Here is a 19,446-nt window from a genome sequence, read left to right on the forward strand (position 1 = left end):
ATACGCCCAGCGGTTGCTAGGCTACCGCGGGCCGTTACGCCGGCGCGGAATGATGACGTACTCAGTTCTTCCGGTCTCCCGCGTCTCTCTCCAGCCCGAGCCAGGTCAGTGGGGATCCGGGGCTGACTCTCCCCGGGCTCTGCGCGCCGAGGCCGGGGGTGGGCCCTTCTGGAGGTGGGCTGGGGCCTCGCACCCCCCGGAACTACCCTCTGCCCTGCCGTGGCGGCCCGATGGCCGTGGGAGCGGGGGCCTCTCCAAGGTGGGCTGGGGTTGGAAGAAGCGGCCTGGTAGTCGCTGTGTGGCCGGAGGCTTTAAGGCACCTGACTCCAACCTTCTTGGAGTTGGCGTCGCCAGGGCCCGTTTTCTCTACGTTCAGGGACCTGGGCCCCAGCTCTCCTGGTACTTCAAGGGTCGTCTGGATTGTCCCTGACCCACGACTCTGCCGTTTTTTTCCTTCCAGCATGATCCGCTGGGCCCCCAGCGCATCCCCTGGAAGAGCCCACTCAACCTGGACGAAGCCTTCGGCAGCCTCAGACCGCCCTTGAGGAGGATGACTGAGACACTATGGGCCACGCGCTGTGTGTCTGCTCTCGGGGAACTGTCATCATTGACAATAAGCGCTACCTCTTCATCCAGAAACTGGGGGAGGGGTGAGTGTTTGGCAATCACTTAGCTAGTAGTCCCCAGCGTTATGGCGATTGAAGGACAGCAGTCTGCACAAGATAGGGGCATAGAAGTATCCTCTTAACATATCCTTTAGCTCACCTGTCAGAGGCTAGCGACACGGTAGTCAAAACAGTGGATTCTGGAGCCAGGCCTCCTGGATCCGCCTTGTGTGACCTTGAAAGCCCATGGTTTCTTCATCTGCTTAATGGAGATGATTTTTTTTTTTTTTTTTTTTGTCACTGATGGAGTTGTAAGAATTAAATGAGATAATGCATATAAAACATCTCACCCAGTGACTGGTTCACAGCACTTGATAAATGTTGAGTGTTACTCATTTAATACTTATGGAGCGTTTGTCATGTGCAGAGCACTGCCTTATGATCACAGCACCTCAGAGATTACTGTGTTCCTGCTCTTGAGCCCAAAGTGTAAAATTGTCACACTCCTCTTGAAGCCACATCTTGGGAGGGTTTTTGCCAACTGGGAAAGATACCCCCCCCCCCCCACCTCTTCCCTCCAGGGAATCCCTAGCAGTATGGGAGATGACCGTGGTCCTTCACTGACCCCTTTGGCCCACAGTGGGTTCAGCTATGTGGACCTAGTGGAAGGGTTACATGATGGACACTTCTACGCCCTGAAGCGGATCCTGTGTCACGAGCAGCAGGATCGGGAGGAGGCCCAACGAGAAGCAGACATGCATCGCCTCTTCCATCACCCCAACATCCTTCGCCTTGTGGCTTATTGTCTGAGAGAGCGGGGCACCAAACATGAAGCCTGGCTGCTGCTACCCTTCTTCAAGGTCAGAAAGTCTCCTGGCAATGGAGGGGCTTGCAACAAAGCCATCTACCAAGGGCTGTGTGAGTAGTCAAGCATGTTAGGAAGCAGACGCCATGTCCTGGGTTTGACCACTTCAGATTTGGGGTTTAGAGGAACCCAGGTGGGAATGTGAGGTATATAGTGCGTGCAGTGAAAGAGTTGATAGGCTGTGACACAGGGAAGGGATCAGGGTCCGGGATCAGAGGCTCAGAAAACATCTCCAACTGTGGGAAAACTTGTGTTGCAGAGGGGTACGCTGTGGAATGAGATAGAAAGGCTGAAGGACAAAGGCAACTTCTTGACTGAAGATCAAATCCTTCAGCTGCTGCTCGGTATCTGCAGAGGCCTTGAGGCCATTCATGCCAGAGGTTATGCCCACAGGTCAGTGGGAGGGCCGTGCGTATTTACGGGGCAGAAAGGAAGAGCCTCACCAAGAGGATCAAGAGGTCTCTGCTCTCCTCCCAAGGAACAATCCCCATGATTCTATTGCCCTCAGGGATTCCAGCCTCCCTGTCCAGGGATGCTCATGGGCCATTTCTACTTCCCTACAGGGACCTGAAGCCTACCAATATCTTGCTTGGAGATGAGGGGCAACCGGTTTTAATGGACTTGGGCTCCATGAATCAAGCTTGCATCCATGTGGAGGGCTCCCGCCAGGCTCTGGCCCTGCAGGTAACAGAGCGTCCGGCTCCTTTGCCCTCCTGTTCCCCATCCGCAACTTCTTCCGGTGTGTGCCCCAATTTGGTCACATGACTATGACCTGTGCCCCACTTTTGAGTTGTGGGGCCACTGTTCCAGGACTGGGCAGCCCAGAGATGCACCATCTCCTACCGGGCCCCGGAGCTCTTCTCTGTGCAGAGCCACTGTGTCATCGATGAGCGGACCGATGTCTGGGTGAGGAACATGTGGGCGGGAGTATGGCGGGGAGAGGAATGCTACTCTGTACCTGCCGTGAAGTAGAGAGGCAGGTCTTTGTTTTCGAGTGCATGGGGCCCCAGGAACTGCATGTGTCCCCATCCCCCTCGACTTCCTTCCTGGGAGCTGTCACTGACACCGTACTCAGTTGCTCAGGAAGTGGTATAATCCCGCTCTTTGAACAGAGTGAGTACAGCTAAGTGTCAGGCCTGAAGGCAGTGGCTAAACGAGGGGTACAGAAGCCTCCAGCTACCTGGTGATTTCTCTGGACCCTGGTTTGGTGTCATGTGGCTGAGGTCAGCATAACCTTTTTAGCTTATGCAGTCACATTTCACTACAGAATTAAGAGGAGAGGTATCCCCCCCCATTGGTCCCCTGTCAAAGAATAACCAAGTTGTGCTCAGTCCCTAGGCTGTGTGCTATATGCCATGATGTTTGGGGAGGGCCCATATGACATGGTGTTCCAGAAGGGTGACAGTGTGGCCCTTGCCGTGCAGAACCAACTAAGCATCCCGCACAGTCCCAGGTAAGCAATAAAAGGGCCACCAAACTTTTCAGACTGCTCCCAGACATTAGTGGAGTTGGAACCTTCGCACAGGGAACGAGGACTGTCTGGTCACCCTGTCTGCCTCCTTCCACAGGCATTCTTCAGCACTGCGGCAGCTCTTGGCCTCCATGATGACTGTAGACCCCCAGCAGCGTCCTCCCATTCATCTCCTTCTCAGTCAGCTGGAGGCACTGCAACCCCCGGCTTTGGGCCAGCACACCACCCAAATCTGAACAAACCAGTGGCCATGTTGAGGTGGCCCCCGGGCCTTGGAAGGAGGATCCCATCCCCTTATTAGAATCTCCACGTGTTCTCTCCAGGACTGCTGTCTTGCAGTTGGGGGCAGGTGGGTGGGGACAGTCAACTCAGTCTCCTGTCTCTGCTTCTGCTCGCTTATCTCAAAGAGCAACAACTGAACAGGGGGACAGACTGAGTTGGGGTGGACAGGGTTGGGGAATGGGGAAAGGGAAACTGATAGAATCGAGACAGGTTCTGAGCAGGACTACTGAGCTTACATCATGGTCTGCCTCCACATCTGGAAGCAAGAGAATGTATAAATAGAAGAATAAAGTGAAAGCAGCTTGGTGTGGATCTTAGTCTCATTGTTCCTGGAGTGAGAAGAGGTGCCAGGGGCCCAAGGTCTGGTTGACGTTTCCAAGGGAACAGACTGGGAAGAGACACTGGTGTAGCGAAGGGTGGTGGGACTTCGTCATTCCATGTGAGGAGGCAGGTATCCTTACCTTACATCTGGCTAGCCAGGAGCGGGCAGTTCTCCTAGCTTGCCTTGGTCAAACACTTAAAGCTGTTCTGGATTGAGCTGGCCTCTGTGCTAAGAACTGGGACCAGGGCTCCCTAGAAGCACACTCAATTCTTTCCTTCATTCCCAGGAGTGGGTAGCTGAGTCAAAGCAGCCCAGCCGGTTTGCCAGGCAAGGGCTCCTGGGTGGAGACACCTGAGGAAGCTTTGGGACAACAACATAACAGGTCTCCCAGCCTCAGCCTGGGGGCAAGGGGAGTGGAGGTGGCAGCCTTGTGGCCCACAGTTTCTCCCAGATGGTTCTAGCTCACACATGGTTAATGATTAATGAGGCCACTTGGTGTGGCAGTATCCAGCTGCCACTTCCTGTCTACTCTGCTGAGTAAACAGGGGCCCTGCCTTTGCTAGGCTGAACTGTTCCCTAGGGAAGGGCACTGCGTCCCTGAATCACCAGGGAGGGGAAGGCAAGGGCAGGGCTGGCATCTCCTGCTCCTGAGATTGAAGCTTCTTTTCTCCCTCCCCCCCCGCCCCATGCTCACCCCCATGTGCTGACGTCGATGTGGGTCCTGGGGTGCCTATTAGCAATGCTGGAATTTTCTCCAGGGCCCTTGCAGGAGGCTCCCCCCAGCTAGCATAGAGGCTGAGGCCAGAAAGAGAGCACAAACAGAGAAGAGATGACCTGACTTTTAATGGCACAGCCCTAGGCCCCAGCAATGCAGCAAGAGAGACACTCAGCTGTGCAAAGCTGCTCGGAGGTGCAGTGACACAACTCAAGGAGATCGCCCTTGTCCCCTCCCATCCCCCAAGCTTATGACTAGGCTCTGTGCCCAGGAATTGTGGGCCAGCCCGGCCCCGCTCCCAAGCCCTCATCACGCACAGAGGTGCCTGGGCCAAGCTTCCAGAGTCAGTGAATGCAGAAGCAGCAGGAAGAATAGGGTAGCAGTCTAACTCAAATACAGAAACTGCTGGATTTAAACTTCTACTTGGAAAGGAAGTGAGAACTCGTATCTTTTCAACAGCTTGTGGCTGGACAGACAGGTCCGGGATTCAGTCCTCCTTTCCTCTCTACTCTCCTGGGCGCCCCTGGGATCTTACATCAAGGTCCCTGAGGTCACGTTTCCTGGGCCTGGCAAGGACCCCTTGGCAGATCTCACCTTCAGCCATGGAAGGGAAAGGGGTCATGGGCAGCAAAGAATGAGGGCGGCAGCAGAAGCAGTGAAGCAGTGGCAGCGGCAGCAGCACAGAGAGGAAGGCAGCAGAAGCTCAAGCACTCACAGAGGGGACAAGAAACCGTGCAAGGAGACTGTTTATTTCGAAAGGATTTTGCAATAAACATAGTGAATGGGCTCCAGGCAGCTGTTCTATTCTTCTCCCTCATCCTCGTCCTCATAGGAGTCGATGCCCACCTCCTCGTAATCCTTCTCCAGGGCAGCCATATCCTCCCGGGCCTCAGAGAACTCCCCCTCCTCCATGCCCTCGCCCACGTACCAGTGCACAAAGGCCCTCTTGGCATACATCAGGTCGAACTTGTGGTCCAGGCGGGCCCAGGCCTCCGCGATGGCGGTCGTGTTGCTCAGCATGCACACGGCGCGCTGCACCTTGGCCAGGTCACCCCCGGGCACCACGGTGGGTGGCTGGTAGTTGATACCAACCTTGAAGCCCGTGGGGCACCAGTCCACGAACTGAATGCTGCGCTTGGTCTTGATGGCGGCGATGGCGGCGTTGACGTCCTTGGGCACCACGTCTCCGCGGTACAGCAGGCAGCAGGCCATGTACTTGCCGTGACGGGGATCGCACTTCACCATCTGGTTGGCAGGCTCGAAGCAGGCATTGGTGATCTCTGCCACGGACAGCTGCTCGTGGTAGGCCTTCTCTGCAGAGATGACCGGCGCATAGGTGGCCAGGGGGAAGTGGATGCGAGGGTAGGGCACCAGGTTGGTCTGGAACTCCGTCAGGTCCACGTTGAGGGCCCCGTCGAAGCGCAGGGAAGCCGTGATGGACGAGACGATCTGGCTGATGAGCCGGTTGAGGTTGGTGTAGGTGGGGCGCTCGATGTCCAGGTTGCGGCGGCAGATGTCATAGATGGCCTCGTTGTCCACCATGAAGGCACAGTCCGAGTGCTCCAGGGTGGTGTGGGTGGTCAGGATGGAGTTGTAGGGCTCCACCACGGCCGTGGACACCTGGGGGGCGGGGTAGATGGAGAACTCCAGCTTGGATTTCTTGCCGTAGTCAACCGAGAGCCGCTCCATCAGGAGTGAGGTGAAGCCCGAGCCGGTGCCCCCTCCGAAGCTGTGGAACACCAGGAAGCCCTGAAGTCCTGTGCACTGGTCAGACTGAAAGGCAGGAAAGAGAAACAGCAATGTAGGTGGGCGAGGGGCCTGAGAAACTCTACCTTCTGGCTCCACAAAAGCCTAAAATCTCTCAGGAGTCAGGGCAGAGACCCAGAGTCTGGAACATGCTCTGGAACACATGCAATTAGAGACGACCCCCTGAAATGGATCCTGAAAAAAGACGTTCCTGACCATTAGCATCGTCTGAAAGCTCCCTCCCTTCCATCCCAAATTCTCACCAGCTTGCGGATCCGGTCCAGTACGGGGTCAATGATCTCCTTGCCAATGGTATAGTGACCACGGGCATAGTTGTTGGCGGCATCCTCCTTCCCAGTGATGAGCTGCTCTGGGTGGAAGAGCTGCCGGTATGGGCCATTTCGGATCTCATCTGGAAGGGCACAAACACATCGTTAGGGCACAAACCACAAGGCTGTGCTCAGCAGGGACCTCCCTCCCCCAGCGTGGTAGCTGCGGTCAGATGTATGGAAAAGCTCATCCTTCTGTAAGCCTGTGATACCAGCCTGTGAGAGAAACCCACACCCACCACCCAGCCTGGCCTGCAATCAGCCCGCCTTCTTCAGCTTCAAAGATGGCACAAAGAGTTTGCAGGGCCAGGAAAGCCAGGTCTAGATACCATCTCGCCAGAGAGAAGCTTAGAGTCCCTCTCTGCTCCCCTCAATTCCACCCCATCTTCCTCTCACCAATCACAGTGGGCTCCAGATCCACAAACACTGCCCGTGGCACATGCTTTCCAGCACCGGTTTCACAGAAGAAGGTGGTAAAGGAGTCGTCCCCTCCACCGATGGTCTTATCACTGGGCATCTGCCCATCAGGCTGAATCCCATGTTCCAGGCAGTAGAGCTCCCAACAGGCATTGCCCATCTGGACACCTGCTTGCCCCACATGAACTGAGATGCATTCACGCTGAGGTATAAAGAGAGGGAACACAGCATAAGCCCCACATCTACAGCCCTCACCTCATGAGCTTCTCTCCCACCCTATCACCTACCAGCCAGGATGCTTCGGTTGGCCAAAGTGGACGCCTGGGGCTGAGCAGAGGTGGGAAGAGGCTGGCAGCCTGCCCAGGCTGCCCCACATAGGACTTAACAACTGGGGGCACCCAGTAGGGCAAACCAATCCCTTCAGTCTACTTCCCTGTGAGGACCTTGTCAAGTAAGAGCTGTGGCTCCACATGACCCCGCCACACTCAGAAGACCCTCAGGGAGGACAGAGAGGGTAAGTGCACATGAAAAGCAGGCAGATACTGCAATGACTCTGAGACAAGGACAAGCGACTTTTCAGCCATTTTCAGATTTATACTCCCAAAGCTACCTTTCTCAAGAACCTGAGAAAGGACAGGTTTTCCAGGGCCATGAGTTTATAGCTAGAAGCCCCCCAACTTGACTAATTCTTTGAAGATGAGCAGCTAGAATTTCATATAACCCTCTCCCCCTTTCTTTCCTGTGGGCTGCAGAGGTGTCTCAGACCTCGAGTCTGGCATCAACTGACCACACTGACCGTCAGGGTATCCTCTCCAACACCTTTAGATCCCATCTGGCTCTGGAGATCAATCCCAGCTGGCTCCTCTCCCCACCTCCACCCCCACACTCTGGGTGTCTTCACCACCTTCATCCACCGCGCAGCCCTCACGGAAATAGCAGAGGGTGCAGATGGCAGGCGCGGGCAATAAGGGTTGTGGGCACTGGGGCACCGGCTGCCTTAGGCTCATCCCTGCCAGTCTGAAATTAACCCCTAAAGAGCCAAAGTGGTGCGGCGCAGGGCCCGCGCAGCCTCCCTTCCCAACACCGAAATGGCGGGGTGACGGTTTCCAAACACCCAGAAAAGGAAGCGGAACCTGCGGTGAGGCCCCAGAGGTAACCCGCCTTGCCCTGCGCAGGGTGAGCGCCATCCTGCACCCCCGGTCCCGCAATCGCCCCCCTTCTAGATTCTTTCCAGTTACATCCCAGCCGAAAGCGAAGATTGGATTTCGGCCCCCGTTCCCGGACTATAAATACCACCCCCCTACACACACCTCTTTCCCCTCCCCCCAACCTGGCCTGGGCCCGCGCTCTCGCTCAGCGCCAGCTGTCTCTGCCCGTCCGTTCACTGGGCTCGGGCAGGAGAGGGGCCGACTCGCCTCATGAGGCCGAACCCCATTCCTGCCACCCCTCCTGGCTCAGAAGCGGGGTGCTGAGTCACGGGGGGGGGGGGGGGAGGGCTGTGGGTAGGAGGGATGCACACACAGTCGGAGGAAAAGGGGATGCTGAACCAAGTAATCTGACCCCCTACCACCTTCTTGTGCTAAGCACGTGTTCGCTCAGTTCCGGGGAGCGGGGGTCGCGGTGGGGGGAGGCCAGGGGCGGAGGGCAGCCCAGGGGGTCTCTCTCATCCGCGGAAAGGACAGGGAGCGGGACTGCGACTCCCCCCAGGAGGGTTAGGGCACAAATGCTTGGTGGAGCAGAAGGCGATTTCCAGAAGGGCTCCTCTCAGCCTCTCGGCTAGCGAAGAATTCCACTCCACTCCACCCCTCTTCCCCAGCCTCCAAAAGTGGACAGCACGACTCGGTCAAAGTCACCAAGACAGTGGGGGTGGGGGAATGCACAAACCCTCGCACCTCCTCGAGCCCCGGAACGCCGGATGGAGGGTCCGGAGCATCCCGGGAGGGGGGGCCCCCAAGGAGGAGAAGGGCAATAAGGGGACTGGCGCGATCCCGGCGGGGCCGCACTCACCATGGTGAGTCCGGGCGGTGGGTCTCACGTAGAGTCCGGGTGACGGGTCTCGGTGAGAACTGCGCTAGCTGCAGTGCCGCACCGCTCTTATAGGCGGGGGGCGGGGCCCGCGCACTGCGCTCACCCACTGGGGCTGTGCGGCCCGGAGGCCACGCCCCCGAAGGGTAGGCGGCCTCGAGGGGTGGGGCCAGGGAGGGTCCCCTCCCCCTTCCCCGTCTTGGTCTCACCTGTCTCGCCAGGGTTAGGAGTGGCGACCCGGGCTTTAACCCTTCGCTCCAGGTCTTGAGCCGACACTCTGGGCTCCGGATCTCCGCTGCAGGGACGCAGGGCATGGTGCCAGGGCGCATCTCGCCAGCACCTGAGTCATGCGGGCGCCCATCGCCCAGGTGTCCTGACTTAGGCCGGGTGCTGTACAGGCTGTCCTTGCGAGGTGGCTGCAGCCAGACTTCGCCCGTGCCCTCCCCGCCCCGCCTCCCCGGAGGCTCCGGCCAGTCCCGGGGGAACCCTTTGCAGCTGCACACGGCCTGCTGGTCCTCGGCCTGGACGGCTGGCCTTCGCCAACGCCCGTGGGCGGCCGAGGACCAAGAGCTGCACAGCCTGAGCCCCAGGGTGCGGATCCCTTAGAGTACCCCACGGAGCCAACCCCCGCAGCCTGCCTGCGAGGGCCGACCCCAGGAATCTGCCGCGGCTGGCCGGCTGGCCTCCGGTCTGTGGCCCCGTCATCAGCGCCGTCACTATTAGTGAGCCCTCTCCACCGCCACCTGCCCGCTTCCCTGCGGCCAGAACCGCCGGAGCTCTGGACTGAAGCCTTCAGGACGTGGATTCCTGTCCTGACTGCCCTGTGTGACCTTGGGCAGGTGACCTCACCTCACCGAGTCCTTGGCGTATTCATTGGCGAAAAGGAGACGCTGATTCCGCGCTGACGGCGTTATTGTGAGGAATCAAAATGTTTGTTGACTCTGAAGAGGAAAAAAGAAAATGGAGATTTTGATATGGTGCCTGATTTCGACTTTCCCATCTTCTCCTGTTCCTAGGCCATGGCCAGGATCTGTGACCTGCGTCTTAACGCCTTTAACGCTCAGGCAGAGGCCTCCACGGAAGCTATTCCTTCTTCCCCCATTCCATCTCCATTTCTTGTGGGAATGGGCTTTTCGATCTACTTCTGCTTTCCCTTACATGCCATACATTCTCTAGCTGTCTCCCTTCACTGGGGAAATCATCAGGAAATGTCCCCTGTGCCCATTGGAATGTCCAGAAGGAACCTGCCTCTCAGGCTAGTCGTTTGGAAGAGATTGACCTGCCTCACCTACCACAGTGTTTCCTTAGGGCCAGAGCTGTCTGACAGGACAGCACAGTAGGATAAAAAACTAGCAATGACAACTTCCTACCTACAAAATAGCTAATTGGCACCTTACTTAGGAAAAGCATGGAAGGGAACACAGTGAAGTATGACCAGGTTTCTTTTCCCAATAGACTTGCCACCAAGACTCATTCATAAAAGTGAAAAGTGGCAAGGGGATATAGTGAGGCTGCTTTGAGAAACCGGCTCATTGTCTCTACGGAGACCCTTGGTGATTACAGAACGTATGGTCTCCTTCAGACCTTCCCTGACCCTCCTTTTCTCTTGTGCACCCCCACCCCAGCAGAGTGAGTATTGTGAAAGACCTGAGCTCTCTTAGGCAACACCCTAAACTTCTTTGACCTTCACGTTCAGGTTCTTCCTTTGTGAAACAGGGATAACAACTTCAGATCGTGAGGACCGACCAGATGAATTTAGGGATGTGTACACACACAGCAAAGTGCAGTGGAAACGGCTGTCTGGATTCTTAGAGCATCTTATTCATTTACTTTAGTGCGCATAGCATATCATGCTGCAGTTATTCGTGTACATGTCTGTCTTCCAGGTTGTAAACCCATTCCAGGTAAGGATTGTATCTTCTTTATTCATCTTTGTGTCCCTGGTTCCTAGGATGTCATGGGGGTAAGCATTTGTTAAATGTGTGTCAGAGGAGTTGCTTCACTTCAGAGATGGGAGTGAAACTAGGGTAGAATTCTTAAGAAGCCAGAAGTTTCAAACTAGCAGTCTGGAGGCCAAGTTCCCTCTCAGAATTGTTTTGTCTGGTCCTCACGGTGTTAATCCTCGTAGCATTTAGAATATGAGAAAAATCAGGAATTGTCTTTGTGTTGGAGCATCCCCAAGACCATCCCCGTGTCAGGAGATTTACTAGAAGGACTCACAGGACTCAGGACATCAAGTTGTACTCCCAGCTAAGGTCAACCAATGACAGTGATGTAGGAAGGCTACACAGCTGGATTAGGAGAGGAAAAGACACAAGTGGAATCTGAAGGAACCTATACCCTCTCCCTCCCAGGAGGGCTCACGCAGCATGTTCTTTCTCCAAGATGAAAACGGAGCAACATTTTCCTGCAGTGTTTCTGCCCAAGGAAGCCTGTTAGAGACTCAGCAATCAAGGTTTATGGTGAGGGCTGGTCACAGAGACGCCTCTGCTTTGCACGTACCAAAATTCCAGACTCCTAGAAGGAAAGCAGTTGTTCAGTATCAGCCATGTTCTTTACACACTGTCTAGGCTCAGCGAACCATCCTGATCAGACCATCATCGACTGGGAGCACTCTAAAGAGCCAAGTTCCCAGACACCAGCCAAAGCCAAGTTTACAAGTTACTTATTTGTTTATTACTTACTTACTTACTGGGGCGGGGAGTGTACAGAGAGAGAGAGGGAAAGCAAGAATCCCAAGCAGGCTCCTTGCTGACGCAGGGCTCGAACTCATGAACCGTGAAATCATGACCTGATGACCTGAGCCAAAATTGAGAGTAGGAGGCTTAACCCACTGAGCCACTCAGATGCCCCACAAGCAGACCTTTCTAAGGAGCAGTCTCAACCTGCTGTGTTAACTCTTTCTGCACAGTCATATAAAAATCCAGATGTCTAGCTTATCTTGAAAAGAATTGGAAGATCTGGCTGTATCAGGCCTGCATTCCTATATAGCAACTGAGATAGGCAGAATAATAGTCCCCCAAAGATGTCCACATTGTAATACCTGGAACCTGTGACTATATTACCTTATGTAGCAAAGAACTGCAAATGTGATTCAGGTAAAGATCTTGAGATTATTCTAGATTTTCTGGGTGGGCCCAATATAATCACAAAGATCTTAAAAAAATTTTTTTTAATGTTTATTCATTTTTGAGAGACAGAGAGAGGCAGAGAATGAGTGGGGGAGGGGCAGAGAGAGAGGGAGAGATAGAATCAGAGGCAGGCTCCAGAACTGAGCTGTCAGCACAGAGCCCCGCGCAGGGCTTGAACTCACAGACTGTGACATCATGACCTGAGCTGAAGTCAGACACTTAACCAACTGAGCCACCCAGACGCCCTGTCACAAAGCTCTTTATAAGTGGAAGAGGGGGGTCAGAGTCAGGGAAGGAGAGGTCAGGATCAGAGGTCAAAGTGATGTGATTGTTGGCTTTCAAGATGGAAGGAAGCCATGAGTCAAGGAATATGGCAGCCTGTAGAACAAGGAAAAAGCAAGGAACAGATTCTCCTCTAGAATCTCTAGAAGGAGGGCAACTCTGCCAACACCTTTTTATACCTAAATAGGTTCTGGTATTAATTCCAGTGGGGGTGGGGATGGGGAGGGCTTCCCCATACAGCACCAAACAATTCTCAGACACCAGCAGGGTGCCTTAAGAATTCAACTCATTCTGGCACCATCTACCCAGAGATAGCATCAGATTCTACATGTAGAGGGTTTGGTCCTACACGACTGCACCTCCAGCACCCTTGTTGTTAGCTGGGCTTCTGACCCACTGGCTATAAATCAGAGGTTTCCATGAGCTCCTCTTGGGTTCAATTAATTTTCTAGAATGGCTAACAGAGCTCAGAGAGACATTTCACTTACTGTATCATTCGTCTGTTATAAAAGGATATAAATCAGGAATGGCCAAATGAAGGAGATGCATAAGGCAAGGTATGGGGAAAAGACCAGGAGTTTCCATGCCCTTTCCAGGCGTGCCACTCTCCCAGGACTTCCATGTGTTCACCAACCTGGAAGCTCTCCAAACCCCATCCCTTTGGATTTGTATGGAGGCTTCATTACATAAGCATGGTTGATGGAATCATTGACCATTAGTGTTTGCACTCAATCTCCAGCCCCTCTCCCCTCTGGGGAGGTGGAAAGGGGACTGAAAGTTCCAGCTCTTTAACAAGTGGTTGGATCCCTGGCAACCAGCCCCCCAACCTTAGGTGCTTTCCCCAAAGTCATCTCATTACCATAACAAAAGACACCTTTATCCCTCTGAACACTTAAGAAATTCCAAGGGTTTTAGGAGCTGTGAGTCAGGAATCCTAGACAAAGACCAAACATATATGAGGAATATATTTTGGTCATCTGAATAACCAAATATATATTTTTATAAATCACAATATTGCAATCCCCATAAGACCTATTTTGGACTTCTGATCTCCAGAACTGTAAGATAATACATTTGTATTATGTTAAGCCACTAAGTTTGTAGCAATTTGTTACAACAGCAGTAGGAAACAAGTAGGGCAACAAATGGAGCTGGGCGGTGGCCACCTTCTTAGGATGGACAGCAAGCTGCTTCAAATCACCCAGTCCACCGTTTACCATCATATGCTCAACTGTAACATATTTATGTTATCCTGGCTCTTGTAGCAAGGAGTTTACAACCCCTGAGTAGGCCTTCTGGCAGGGAAAATGGAGAAGACAAGGCTGCTGGGAGAAATGTCCAAGGCATGTTAGTGGAATATAGATTCTGCTTCTGACTCTGTGTGTGTGTGTGTGTGTGTAGACGTTCATGCACATGTGCACATGACTGTGAGTGTGTATGTATCTCCTGAATTAGGGCCATAATGTCTGGGTGGGTGTACAGGTAATAATCCGTATTACTAGATTGAAAACTTAGACATTCACATACATGTACAGAATCCAACAGATGATACCAGGCACTTCATTTTTCCAGTTGAATCACCGCTTTGTCCATCTACCCTACAAAGGTGTCCAGCAGACCACTCTCTCTTTGGATCTCTCTTCCTCTTCCCCTGCCCATTGTTAGGTCCATCTTTTCTAACCCCTTCCCGGAGTCTCACCTCCATCTTGGAGCAGTGCAGCAAGGTCCTCAAAGTTTAAAATATCTCCGCCAATTCCATCTGGAAAAGATGGAACTGAGCCTTAGTGCACATCCTTCCATTTTCTTCACACTGGAGCATCTATTGGCTGCCCACAGCACAATCTTTCCAAAGGGGATATCTCCATGTCTTCTCTCCTTTTCACTGTCCACTGGTTCACGTGCTTTACTGGGATGTTCTTGCCAAAATCCCTAGTAACTTCCAACTGACCAAAGCCAAAGGTCATGTTTCTACATCTTTCTCAGCCTCTCACCGGCGTTCGAGACCATCGATCCTTCCTTTCTCCTTGACGCACTTTCTTCTTGGCTTCAGTGACATGCCCCTCTCCTGATTTTTCCCTGGCCTGTCCTTCTTGATGGCCTCTGATGGCTTACCCCTAACAGGTGTTTCCCACAGCTCAGTCCCAGGCTCTCTCTTTTCTTCATTTGTTTTTCTTCCTGAAGGAGCAATTATTGAAGGTAGATGATGAGAATATGGGCTTTTATTATATTATCTCAACTTTCAGGTGTATTTGAGTGTCCTTAATAAAAAGTTACTGTAACATTTTAAGGCTATTCAAAAAGGAATAGAACTAGAGTATATACATTCCCAAACCATAGAGAAAGAATAGAATAGAAAGAAATACCACCCATGAGCTGATAATTCTCAAATTTATACATTCATTTCAGACTCTGAATTTCAGACTCAGGTGCTTATTTATTTTATTTATTTATTTATTTATTTATTTATTTATTTTTTACATTACCACTTGAAAGCCTGTTAGACATCTCCAACGTAACTTACGTTGAATTTCAGACTCAGGTGCTTATTTGTTTTATTTTATTTTATTTTTTTTACATTACCACTTGAAAGCCTGTTAGACATCTCCAACGGAACACATTCAAAGTAGAACTCTCGATGTCCTACCCTCACCCTGCTCCCTGCCAAACCTGCTTCTGTCCTAGGTTTTCAAGTCTTCTACCCACATGCTTAAGTTAAAAACCTAAATACTTGTTGAAGAAATTAAGATAGGGATTGCTTCTCATTTTATAACTCAGATACATTAGTATAATTAAAAATCTCTGTCTCTTCAGTCTGTTGTACCTAAGACCCTTTTCCCCGGCCTACCTTTAGGACAGTTTTCTTTCCAGAGTTGGTGACACTTATGTTGACTCTTGAGATGCCCGACTTTGAAAGCCAGTTGGGAAGCTGAAGTGTTCGACAAGAGAATTTGGGGCCCAGTGGGCCCTCTGGGCCCCAAATCCCTCCTTCTGGATAATAATTCCTGAGGTCTATGGCTTCATGGATCAACCCAGAGTAGGCAGAGCTTGCTTACATTTGCAGTGTTGGCTGGCTGCGTCTTCTTTCTGGGGATCTTGGCCTCTTAATTCCAGGTGGCAGAGAGAAGACTGCAGTCCACAGCCAAAACCAGAGTTAGCTATCTTGATATTGTGTCACTCCCTGGCATACGGTGGTGAGAAGGACTCTGAAAAAGCCCCCACCTCAAAATAACTCCCCCACCGTTTGCCACAGTGACTGAAATTTCACACTGGCAACTGCTTCGTGGATAAAGTTGCAAGATAAAATTCTTTAATTCGCGAAATCTGGCATTCCTATTCTTGGCCATGGTTGCTAATTGAAAGAATGACTGCAGAGACACAGTGTGGTTTCCAGGCAGCATTAGAGTCCATTTGAGGTTAGTGGTCATACGTTTGAAGTCTGGTTCTGGGTTTTTCTGCAGCCGCTGTTTAGCTGGGTCAGTACAGGCACAGAGTTGGTGAAGAACCAGGGTTGTGGTTTAGTCCAACGAGGATGCTGAAGCTGGGGGAGGTAAGGGAGTGCTCCTGACTGACTGTGGAACTTAAGATGGAAAGGAAGGCAATAAAGACACAGGAGGGGGATGAGGGACAGTGAAAACTCTGCCTTGTGGAAAGGGAAGAAGCACTGAGCCTGAGTCACAGATGAGTTTTAATTCCACCACTAATAACCCCCATGTGACCTTGGGCAAGAGGGAAGAGGCTTCCATTTCCTTTTCTTCATCAGGGGAATGGGGGCCCCACCTCCCTTACCTCATAGAGCTGTGGAGGGACTCAAAGGAGATAAGGGGTGAAGCTACCTTAAGAGCCACAAAGCAGCATACAAAGGTGAGAGATTAGCATGTGTATTTCGTAAGTTCTGCCTGAGGCCACAGGGAGACTCCAGCGGAGGGGGGGGGGGGGCGGAATGAGGCCAGGCAAGGCCTGCAGCAACTTGTCTGGAATAGGGAGAGAGCCTGACAAGTAGCCCTGAGCCCCTGCTCCTTCCTCCTTTTGCTTTCCCTGGGGAGAACAACAGCATTTCTAGACTAAGCACTTAAGAAAGTTTGTCTTGTTTCATCCTTACAACACTACCTCTCCCCATTCTACAGATGGGAAAACTGAGGCGGAAGAAGATGTTAAATGCTAGAGATGGCCCTAAGACTGAGCTCTCCTTCCCTCTGTCCTAAAACATTCCAAGTTTCCACCAGAAGGCCCTGAGGCTTGATCTCTGGCCCTAGGACTCATTATTTCTGGTTCAGTGCACTCTTTTTAGCCCCACCCACATTCCACTTCCTGCCTTCACCCACCCCAGGGGTGGCAGTGCTGCTAGAGCTCAGGGGGGTTGATTTCCGAATCCTCTCCCACCTGTGCCAGCCAGCTGAGCCACCAGGAAATGGGATTGTGTGACTGAGCAGCAGACACTGTGTACCCGGGGGCCTGGGTACCTGTGTGGGGTGACCAGCTGAACCCCTCCTCTGCTCACCCCCTCACCTTGCTGCCCTGTTTGAGCCCATGCCCAGCGCTTGGTAACCAAGTCAACGGACCTGCCCTCCTGGGGCCGTTTGTAACATACCCCCTGAGAGCCGACCAGAGACCATAAAGAAGCCGGTGGGTCTGGCAGTGGATCTCTCACAGACCCACATCTGCTTCCCATCAAGCAGCAGACAGACAGACAACCCTAGCCAGCCCCCAGCCAGGCAGCATGGTGAGCAGGGGTAGGGGGCTGGGCATGCAAGTGAGGGTCCTAGTGGACCCAGGTGGGTGATGTGAGGTTCCCTTGGTGAGGCCAGGTTTGCCTGGCCACAGTGTGGGGGCAGGTGAGATGGAGAGAGGGAAAGAGACTTCCAGATGTGAGTGTGGTCCCCCAGGTGTGTCGGTATGTGAGAGCACATGAAGGGTGGAGGACATGTCTCTAAGCCTCTATTCAGGAGCTGGGCTGCTGCGGGGCTCCAAATTTAGGGGTAGGGAGTGTGGGGTAAGCAAGACTGGAGCAGAAAGTGTAGGCACTTTTCCAGAAACCTGAAGCATCACAGCAGATTCACTGTTGGCCTCTAATCCCACCTCGCAGCTCTTGGGACACATCCTCATGGCCCTGTTCATCTGATGCATCTGACCTGACCCCTCATTTCAGTAGAGAGAGTGAGGAGGAGGGGGGAAAGGGAGGGTGCTCCCACTTACGGAGAGCTGGCTGTACATGGGGCTTCTTTGATATCTTTTGCCAGGGTCCCCAGCAGGAAGGGTAGAAGAACAGTTAAGAGCATGGTTGGAATGAAACTGTCCCCACTCTGAATGTTAGGGGTTTTGCTCATGACCTAGAGCTAGTCGCTTAACCTCCCCGAGAGTCAGTTTCCTTATGTGCAAAATGGCATAAAGATAGTACCTACCTACAGCGGTTGTTGTGCAAATTAAATGAGATAGTGTATGTTGAGCGCTTAGCACAGTGCCTGGCACATAATTAATGCTTAGCGTAGGGGGACTAAATGACATAATGAAAAGGCTGCCGGGTAAGAGATCATACTATTTTTACATTCAAGGAAAGGGCTTAGAGCAGCTGAAGAGAAGTAACTTGTCTGAGCTCATAGAGGGAAGGGGGTTTGACACAAAGTCTATGGGATTCCAGGGATTGAGTTTTTTGTCCCAAACCTGTTGCCCCACAGTAAGGGGCGTCGTTCCCAGCATCTCAAGTAAAGGTCAGAGTTGCTTTGCGTGGGCCAGCAGTCAAGGGAGCCAAGATGGTGTCTGACTTTGTAGACAGAGCCTGGGCAGGCTCAAAGTTGCAGCAGCCGGTGCTGGCCTTGCCAGGGAATTGGTAAACCCTGTCAGCACCCCCTCCTGGATGTGCGGATTTCTGTGAGTCCTGTGTCCCTAAATCCCTACATCCCAGCTTAATTCATTACCTTCTCTTACTAGACAGCAGGGACTGGAGGGTGGGAGTTGGTAGGGGACCCAACATGTATGGTGCCCGCCCCCCGCCCCCCCCCGTATGTGTCATGAAATGAGCCAGCAACTTGTATGCATTCTTTCATTTAATCCCCATAGTAATTCTAGGAGGGGGCTCTTATTACTGTCCCAATTCATGAGATAGGGGGACACCCACAGAGAGGTGAAGATTCTTGCTCAAGGCAGGTAGAGAAGTAGTGATGATGTTTGGATTAATCCCAGTCATCTTAAAAATCATCAAAAGTTAAATCATATTTAAAAAGTCAGAGAACGGGCACCTGGGTGGCTCCGTCGGTTAAATGTCCGACTTCGGCTCAGGTCATGATCTCATAGTTTGTGAATTCGAGCCCTGCGTCAGGCTCTGTGCTGACAGCTCAGCGCCTGGAGTCTGCTTCAGATTCCGTGTCTCCCTCTCTCTCTGCCCCTCCCCTGCTCACGCTGTCTCTCTCTCTCAAAAATGAATTTTTTAAAAGTCAGAAAAGTATTAAATTTATGGATAAAGCATCCTCCTTAAAAATTATGAAATATTCCAGGGCGCCTGGGTGGCGCAGTCGGTTAAGCGTCCGACTTCAGCCAGGTCACGATCTCGCGGTCTGTGAGTTCGAGCCCCGCGTCAGGCTCTGGGCTGATGGCTCGGAGCCTGGAGCCTGTTTCCGATTCTGTGTCTCCCTCTCTCTCTGCCCCTCCCCCGTTCATGCTCTGTCTCTCTCTGTCCCAAAAATAAATAAAAAAACGTTGAAAAAAAAAAATTAAAAAAAAAAAAAATTATGAAATATTCCAGATACTCAGGAAGGCAGAAAAAATAATAAATACCTGTAACCCGGCCTAAGAAATAGAATCTCTCTCCAAACTGCATTCACCTCCCTCTTCTAAGAGAGAGAACCATTATTCCAAATTTAGTGTTAATATTTCCCTTGCTTTCTTTATTTTTGTAATACACACACACTACGAGAATATACAGCAAAGTGTACATTTATCTGTAAATGATGCACGGTATTGTTTTACGCATTAAAGGTTTTTATCAATAGTATCCGCTTGTATGATTCTTCCTTACCCTGCTTTTCTTTTCCGGTAAGAAATTTTTTGATAAGATTCTTTCTGGTAGTTCATCCATTTTCACTTCTGAATCATTCTTTATCCATTTTCTGCTGTGGAAGGACATTTAATTGGCCTCTGTTGCTGTGGTGCCGTGATTGTTCTCGTACCTGTTTTTGTTAACCTGTGTGAGAATTTCTCTAGAGCAAGAGCATCATCCGCTTTCCTAGATATTGCCAAATTTTTCTCCAAAAGAGATGTGGCAC

The 19,446-nt window shown here is 52.0% G+C and overlaps 2 protein-coding genes across 6 annotated transcripts; one reads left to right on the forward strand and one right to left on the reverse strand.

Annotated features, from left to right (window-relative positions):
• Positions 1 to 17: 17 nt before the first annotated feature.
• On the forward strand, positions 18 to 3,535 carry STK16 (serine/threonine kinase 16). 4 transcript variants are annotated; one of them, XM_042950215.1, is made up of 8 exons: positions 18 to 104; positions 461 to 650; positions 1,246 to 1,465; positions 1,730 to 1,863; positions 2,034 to 2,154; positions 2,281 to 2,376; positions 2,802 to 2,923; positions 3,039 to 3,535. In XM_042950215.1, the coding sequence occupies exons 2-8, from the start codon at positions 565 to 567 to the stop codon at positions 3,175 to 3,177; spliced, it is 918 nt and encodes a 305-aa protein (XP_042806149.1). In that variant the 5' UTR covers positions 18 to 104; positions 461 to 564; the 3' UTR covers positions 3,178 to 3,535. The 4 variants fall into 4 exon arrangements, with proteins under 4 accessions (XP_042806149.1, XP_042806152.1, XP_042806150.1 ...); XM_042950216.1 differs by lacking the exon at positions 18 to 104 and adding an exon at positions 109 to 174; XM_042950217.1 differs by lacking the exon at positions 18 to 104 and adding an exon at positions 180 to 259.
• A 1,453-nt stretch (positions 3,536 to 4,988) lies between these two features.
• On the reverse strand, positions 4,989 to 9,440 carry LOC122226664 (tubulin alpha-4A chain). Of its 2 annotated transcripts, none has more exons than XM_042950213.1 (4): positions 8,987 to 9,440; positions 6,732 to 6,954; positions 6,270 to 6,418; positions 4,989 to 6,033 (listed from the first exon to the last, which is right to left on the reverse strand). In XM_042950213.1, exons 1-4 carry the CDS (start codon positions 9,104 to 9,106, stop codon positions 5,062 to 5,064), a joined length of 1,464 nt encoding a protein of 487 aa, XP_042806147.1. In that variant the 5' UTR covers positions 9,107 to 9,440; the 3' UTR covers positions 4,989 to 5,061. The 2 variants fall into 2 exon arrangements, with proteins under 2 accessions (XP_042806147.1, XP_042806148.1); XM_042950214.1 differs by lacking the exon at positions 8,987 to 9,440 and adding an exon at positions 8,760 to 8,857.
• Positions 9,441 to 19,446: the final 10,006 nt, after the last annotated feature.

This window comes from Panthera leo, chromosome C1 (genome assembly GCF_018350215.1).
Source record: "Panthera leo isolate Ple1 chromosome C1, P.leo_Ple1_pat1.1, whole genome shotgun sequence".
NCBI lineage: Eukaryota > Metazoa > Chordata > Mammalia > Carnivora > Felidae > Panthera > Panthera leo.